General features: G+C 38.6%; 1 protein-coding gene across 4 annotated transcripts in view; it reads right to left on the bottom strand.

Annotated features, from left to right (window-relative positions):
* The window catches only part of atp8b2 (ATPase phospholipid transporting 8B2), a 44,325-nt gene that overhangs the window by 17,806 nt on the left and 20,184 nt on the right, over nt 1-6,335 (bottom strand). For all 4 annotated transcript variants that reach the window (XM_014009698.1, XM_014009699.1, XM_014009700.1 and 1 more), the window contains 8 exons: nt 5,501-5,697; nt 4,992-5,112; nt 3,176-3,263; nt 3,061-3,095; nt 2,790-2,949; nt 2,517-2,705; nt 659-774; nt 303-467 (listed from right to left, as the gene is read on the bottom strand). In XM_014009698.1, the coding sequence (XP_013865152.1) occupies nt 303-467; nt 659-774; nt 2,517-2,705; nt 2,790-2,949; nt 3,061-3,095; nt 3,176-3,263; nt 4,992-5,112; nt 5,501-5,697 (1,071 nt within the window). The remainder of the gene's footprint in view (nt 1-302; nt 468-658; nt 775-2,516; nt 2,706-2,789; nt 2,950-3,060; nt 3,096-3,175; nt 3,264-4,991; nt 5,113-5,500; nt 5,698-6,335) is intronic.

Below are 6,335 nucleotides of genomic sequence, written 5' to 3'. Positions count from 1 at the left end.
ATTATAAGATTGTTTCTTCTTTCTGTTACCTTTTATTTAATTTTATTAGCATTTTTTTGTATATGAATTTGTTTTGTTTTTTAAATTAAACAAATAAACTAATTTTAAATGTGCAGAAAAACGTCCAGAAGAAAACTGGACCGCCTCAACAGTGTGAATGTTTCACAGCATTCACACAATAACAGCTACACAATGTTACAGTGAAAAACAGAATAATCTTGAAGCAGTTAGAGTCGAGGTGATGTGTTAAAACAGACGTTTTCATCTTGTTTGGTTGAATAACGTGGAGCCTTTGGGCTCACCATCATGTCTTGTTCTATCAGGTCATAAGACGCTGCCAGCCTGTCCTCCCTGCAGTCCGTGGCCTTGCCTGCAAACCGGTGACTCTCTGACCAGACCTCCCACTCTTCCTCAGACAGGTCCCTGAAGGCCAAGGCCAGAGTCCGCAACCCGTCTGCTCCATACTCCTAAAGCCCAAAACACACATAAAACACAACATATCTGCTGTGTGCACTCTAACATGAAGATTATTAACACCTAAAGAGTCATAAAGTTTAACCACTTCTGTTGTGTAGTGATTTAGGTAAAGATTCTCAGTTTGAATGATGAGACACTAGATGGCGCTGCAGCACCACTCACTGTTATAAACCAGTCTTACATTGAGGTGGTCTGAAGTGACAGTCATCAGCTCCAGGTTAGAGGGGTGGAGTCTCTCCAGCAGCACCGTGTCGGCTCCTTTACAGTAAAGACGGATCCGTCCCTCTGGGTTTCGCACTGACAGAAAGCAGACGAAGGATGAAAAAGTAATCAACCTTTCTGCAGTCAAATTAAATTTCAACACGTCTGAAAACTTTATTCAGTAAAAGTGAACTTGTTTTTCATTTGTCTCAGAGCTGCAGTGAAAACACTCTGGCTCTGGCTGGTGAAGCTTAATGGTCCTTCCTTAAACTGGTTTTGAACCTGAAGACATTCAGCTCTCATGAGATCAATAATCAGGGTCAAAACTAATCAAAGCTTTGAAGCTGACAACACAGCTAAGTTTACTTTACCTTTTACCTGCATCAAGAACTGAATTTAACCCACGTTTATGTTCTCTTCATATTTTCTGTCTTTGCAAACTATTTGAGCAGAATTTTATAAAATGCAAAGATACACAAATAGAACAAAACAGTTGTTTCACTGGTGTCTCATTGATTATTCATTGACACACTGATGATGGTCAGCTACACTGTAGCCACAGCTGCCCTGCAGACAGATTCTGAAATGCAGGTACGCACTCAGTGTAAACAAAGCTCTTGTTTTAAAAGCTTGAGTCACATGATTGACCTCCATCAGGCTGACCTTAGTCTGAGCAGATAAAGATGGCCACCTGCTCTCAGTAACTTCAGCTCATTTTATATGTAAACAAACACAGACTTTAACCATCAGAAATGTTAGTTTACCTGCTGTTTCTCAATTTAAAGGCATCCCTGATTAGTTGTAACATTAGACTTTATTTAATAAACATTTATTTTAACTGTAAAATAAAGACTGTAAAATACTGTAGGATGTTTAGTTTTTATAATTTTTAAAAACATATTTTAACACAGACGGAGCCATTTTATTTCCACACAAAGCATTCTGGGTAAATGATGACGTGGATAGGTCCTCGGTGCGAGGCTGCTAGCGAGCTATATCCACCCTGAAGGTTAATCTTGGACAATATCTGATGATCGACTCTTTTAAATGAAACCAGAGAGCGTTGACAGAGAGGAGAAGGTAGAAATGACTCAGCCTGGAACTGAAAATATGGATGGAGGACAACAGAGCTGCTTCATGGAAGAACAACCTCAGATTAGCCTGTTAGCTTTAGCACTGAAGCTACATTGCCTTATATGTATTAGCTCGGTGCTAGTGCAACAAACAAGCTAAACTGAGGTCCTCCATCCACATTTTCAGTTACAGCTGAGTCATTTTTGTGTTCCCCTCTCTGTCATGTGAATGGAGGACCTCAGTGACGAGAGGAGAATGTGTAGCGCTGAGCTAATACATATATATGGTGATAGCATTGGGGCTAACGCTAAAGCTAACAGGCTAATCTGAGGTTGTTCTTCCATGAAGCAGCTCTGTTGTCCTCCATCCATATTTTCAGTTCCAGGCTGAGTCATTTCTACCTTCTCCTCTCTGTCAACGCTCTCTGGTTTCATTTAAAAGAGTCGATCATCAGATATTGTCCAAGATTAACCTTCAGGGTGGATATAGCTCGCTAGCAGCCTCGCACCGAGGACCTATCCACGTCATCATTTACCCAGAATGCTTTGTGTGCAAATAAAATGGTTCTGTGTTAAAATATACGTATATATTAATTTATTTTAAAAATTATAAACACTGAACAGCCAACAGTATTTTTACAGTCTTTATTTTACAGTTAAAATAAATGTTTATCAAATAAAGTCTAATGTTATAACTAATCCTGGATCCTTTAAGATCTGAACAAACAATCCCCACACAACCATAAAAAGCTGACACACACACACCTATAACAGACATCCTTTTGCGAATGTTGTTGAAGTCCAGTATGGCGAGCAGCGAGTAGGTGACGGTTCGGCCCATCTCTGAGGTTGTGATGGTCCCGGGTGTTCGGGAGCGAAACACGAAGCCGAAGTTTCGAGCTGCCGTCACCAGAGCGCCCTCGTCTGGAGATTGGGCTTTATAAACCAGGTGTCCTGTCCAGACAAGCACCAGGACCAGTAATAACAACATTTACTGTATGATTTATGAAGTTATGGTGCCCGTCTCTTTCAGCTCACCTTCACTCTTCTCCTCGCTCATCACGGTGTGACAGAGAGACAGCAGGCGGAAAAACTCATGGGTGTGCACGTCGCCAACTTTCACAGATTCCAGCAGCTTGTCGTCGTAAAAACAAAACTGTGGGTCTGCCAGGGGGTTGAAGGGAGAGAAGTCCAGCCTCTGAAGACAAAACAACAGAGGACGTATGTGATAACTCATTATAAACTATAAGAACGTATAAAACCATGTGTTAAGACATTTTATTATTAGCTATTTAAAAAAAGAATCAACCTTTGGTTGTGTTCCCATTTGGTCTGTCCTCTCACCTGGCAGGAGAACAAAGCACAGTTAATGTAAGACACAGTGTGTACACAACCCCTGTGTGCGTCTCTCTTTATTGTTTTACCGTAGGTTTGTCCATTGATGGAGCACTTATTGAAGCTCATGATGTTCTGAGTGAGTGTTCCAGTCTTGTCACTAAAGATGTATTCAACCTAAATGAACACAGAGTTTAAAGTCACATGAAGGCCTTTAACTGTAGTTTAAAACACTTCATTTCTATCCAGGGAAGCAGATTTTCTTACATTTTAAAGAGAACTTCAGACTTTCTGTTAATCTTGCTCCTTCTCACTGTTTAAAGGGGACATATGCAAAATCCACTTTTTAAGCTGTTAAATACATTTTGTTGTGCTTGGAGTCTCCAGGAGTGCAGAAAATTTGAATTTAGTCTCCTGGTGTTGTGTAGTGGTCACCCCGGGTGAAAAAAACATGTAAAACTGTCCTTTAAGGCCTCTGACGGCCCCTTTAAACATTAAACATTAAAGAGTTGTTTTCTTCTTCTTAATCAGATAATAAACAGAATTATCTTCTTTTATTCATAATTTTATGAATGAATAAAAAAGAAAATCATAAAAAATGTTATTTCAATGTTCTCTTGTTTTAATGCAAATCATTGCTAGAAATTTAACTGTGAAACCACAGTGACTGATTATTTTTCTGTTGAGATATTTTACTTCACTAAACTCAGCGGTGTGGTTAAGCTTTAATATGAAACATTTTATTTTTGTCTGAATCATCATAATGAATGTTCTTAAATGAAATAATTCATTTTTTAGTTTGCAGTAAATCATCCTTTAAGTGTCTTTTAGTGTTTCGACTCCTTATAGGAAATGTGATTGTCCACAATAAGCTGTATATTAGTGATTTGTTTTGATTCTGTAAATAAATTATCTTTTTTATTATTGGATCAAACTAAAGTCACTGAGTTATGCTCATCTTATTGTGTTTTGTCATTCAGCTGCACAAAGAAGATATTTGTTCCAAAAATAGAAGCTAAATAACTTTTATAAGAGTGTTGATTTTTACAACCGAGTGGTTTGTTACAGCTGCTAAGGTTTCTGTTTGTTCTGATCAAATCATATTTTTCAACTTGTTTAGTTCTCTGTTTTCTGAACTGTTGTCGTATTTGTGACAAAACTTATAAAAAGGTCTAAACGTACCAACTACAATTTAGTGGTCTTCATTCTCCTCTGGTTCTGGCTCAGACTGGTTCTGGCTCAGACTGGTTCTGGCTCAGACTGGTTCTGGGTCAGACTGGTTCTGGCTCAGACTGGTTTTGGCTCAGACTGGTTCTGGGTCAGACTGGTTCTGGGTCAGACTGGTTCTGGCTCAGACTCTGGTTCTCAAGTCTTCCCTTGCTCACAACTTTAATAATTTGTATATAAAAAGTTTCTGTGCAGCTATATAGTCATAAACCCCTCTATCAAACAAGAATGGACCGATCTGGAAGCTGGAGGAGGGGAGGAGTGCGAAGGGCCTTGTTTGGATTTAAAGAGACAGCCTCAAAACGAGTTGCTCTGAGAATCACCTCAGAAAAGGGGTGAAAGTTACAATAAGGAGGGATTCAGACCAAAGCATTGCAGTTCCACTTTACAGTATATAAAGAGCCCAACTGAATGATTTAAATGTGAAAACGAAGGCTTTAAAAGCAAGACATGTCTCCTTTAAAGAAATGCAGAAAGTGAACAAGAAAGTCTGGCTGCATTGGAGCAAAACATAAACAAACAAAGGACTCAAGACCCCAGGACAAAACTAAATGTTTTAAAGAGTTTTAGACTCTATGTTAATAAAATAAACTATATTAATTCAACTATTCATTTGCATAATTACTCAATAAATCTTGAAATAAGCCTTATTTCAGTACAGAAAGTCCCAGTGCCCACCTGGCCCAGTTCTTCATTCAGGGTGGTGGTTCTGGCCTCAGCGGCTGTGTTACACTGTGAGCAGAACATCTGCCGGTCCCAGTTAATGAAGTAGCTGTGGCCCAGCCGGATCACCTCCACACTGACGCAACAACACACAGGAGATGATGACACATACACCCACACGCTCAGCTCTACTGCTCATCCCACAAAGGCATGTTCCTTACACATGTGGCACCATTTAAAAGCTTTCAGTAGTAAAAGATTTATTGCCAAGAAGCATTGTTACAATAAAAAAAACAATCTGCCAAACACAAATTCCCTTACTTTTTGTTTATTCTAAACAACGTTATAAAACAGTATGATGGCAATAACCATGATTTTTTTTTTCAAATATCTTCACCCAGAAGAGCATGGAGGAGTTTGTTTGTGATATATCAGCAATAATTTACTCCAAATAAATGTTTGAGTCTTGCCTTATCTGTCTCTTATAAACATACATTCATGTTTGTGATTTGTTTCACTCTTACCTGACGTACAGAGAAATAGGCACGACTGTGTTCAGAATGATGACGTAGGACCAAAAGGACAGGAAGGCTGAGAACAGGAAGTTGTCCACAGGAGGGTCCCAGGGCAGGTAGCTCTGGAACAAAGAGCCCACCTCTTTCTCCCACACTGCGTTCCCCACAGCCAGGATCACGCCCATGCAGACCAGGAAACCAAAGATCTACAAGGTTGATCAAACACGTACTGGGTGGTCATTTAGCCGGTTCAGATATTCCTCTATTAAATCAGAGATTCTTAAGCTATGGGCCGCGGGAGCGCCACCTTGAGGGCCTCAAAAGAACAACCCTTTTTAACTTTGGGCCATGAAACCGCATTGATTTTGAATAAGGTGCAATACACTTTCTCACCACTAGTAGCGGTAGTGCGCCACTCAACTTTTTTAATATGTGGAAGAAGAACCTCAGAAACCTGACGAGAATTAAAACTTATTTTAAATTAAAAGTAGAAACAAAAATGAAAGTAACTCATCAAAAAACACCAAAGTTTGTCACTAATATGAAGAGCAGCTTCTGTTTTTACCATGAAATATTTTAAAAGTTCAAAACATTATCAAATACTGTTGCAGATACAACTATATTTTAATTTGCACTTTAAATACATTTTTGTAGTTTATTTTCAAATATTTTGAATGTATTTTAAAGAAATTTTAAACTTGTCAAAAAGCTGTTGTTACTGTTATTGTTTGTCACTAATATGAAGAGCAGCTTCTGGTTGCAAAAGTTTAAAAAGGCTTTATTTTCATTTGTACTTTATCAAATTTATTTTTACAGTTTTTTTTTTAATTTGAAACGTTTACAT

This window comes from Austrofundulus limnaeus, unplaced genomic scaffold, assembly GCF_001266775.1.
Source record: "Austrofundulus limnaeus strain Quisiro unplaced genomic scaffold, Austrofundulus_limnaeus-1.0 Scaffold60, whole genome shotgun sequence".
NCBI classification, from domain to species: domain Eukaryota; kingdom Metazoa; phylum Chordata; class Actinopteri; order Cyprinodontiformes; family Rivulidae; genus Austrofundulus; species Austrofundulus limnaeus.
The sequence above is the reverse complement of the archived record's forward strand: the minus strand, read 5'-3'. Positions and strand labels throughout refer to the sequence as shown.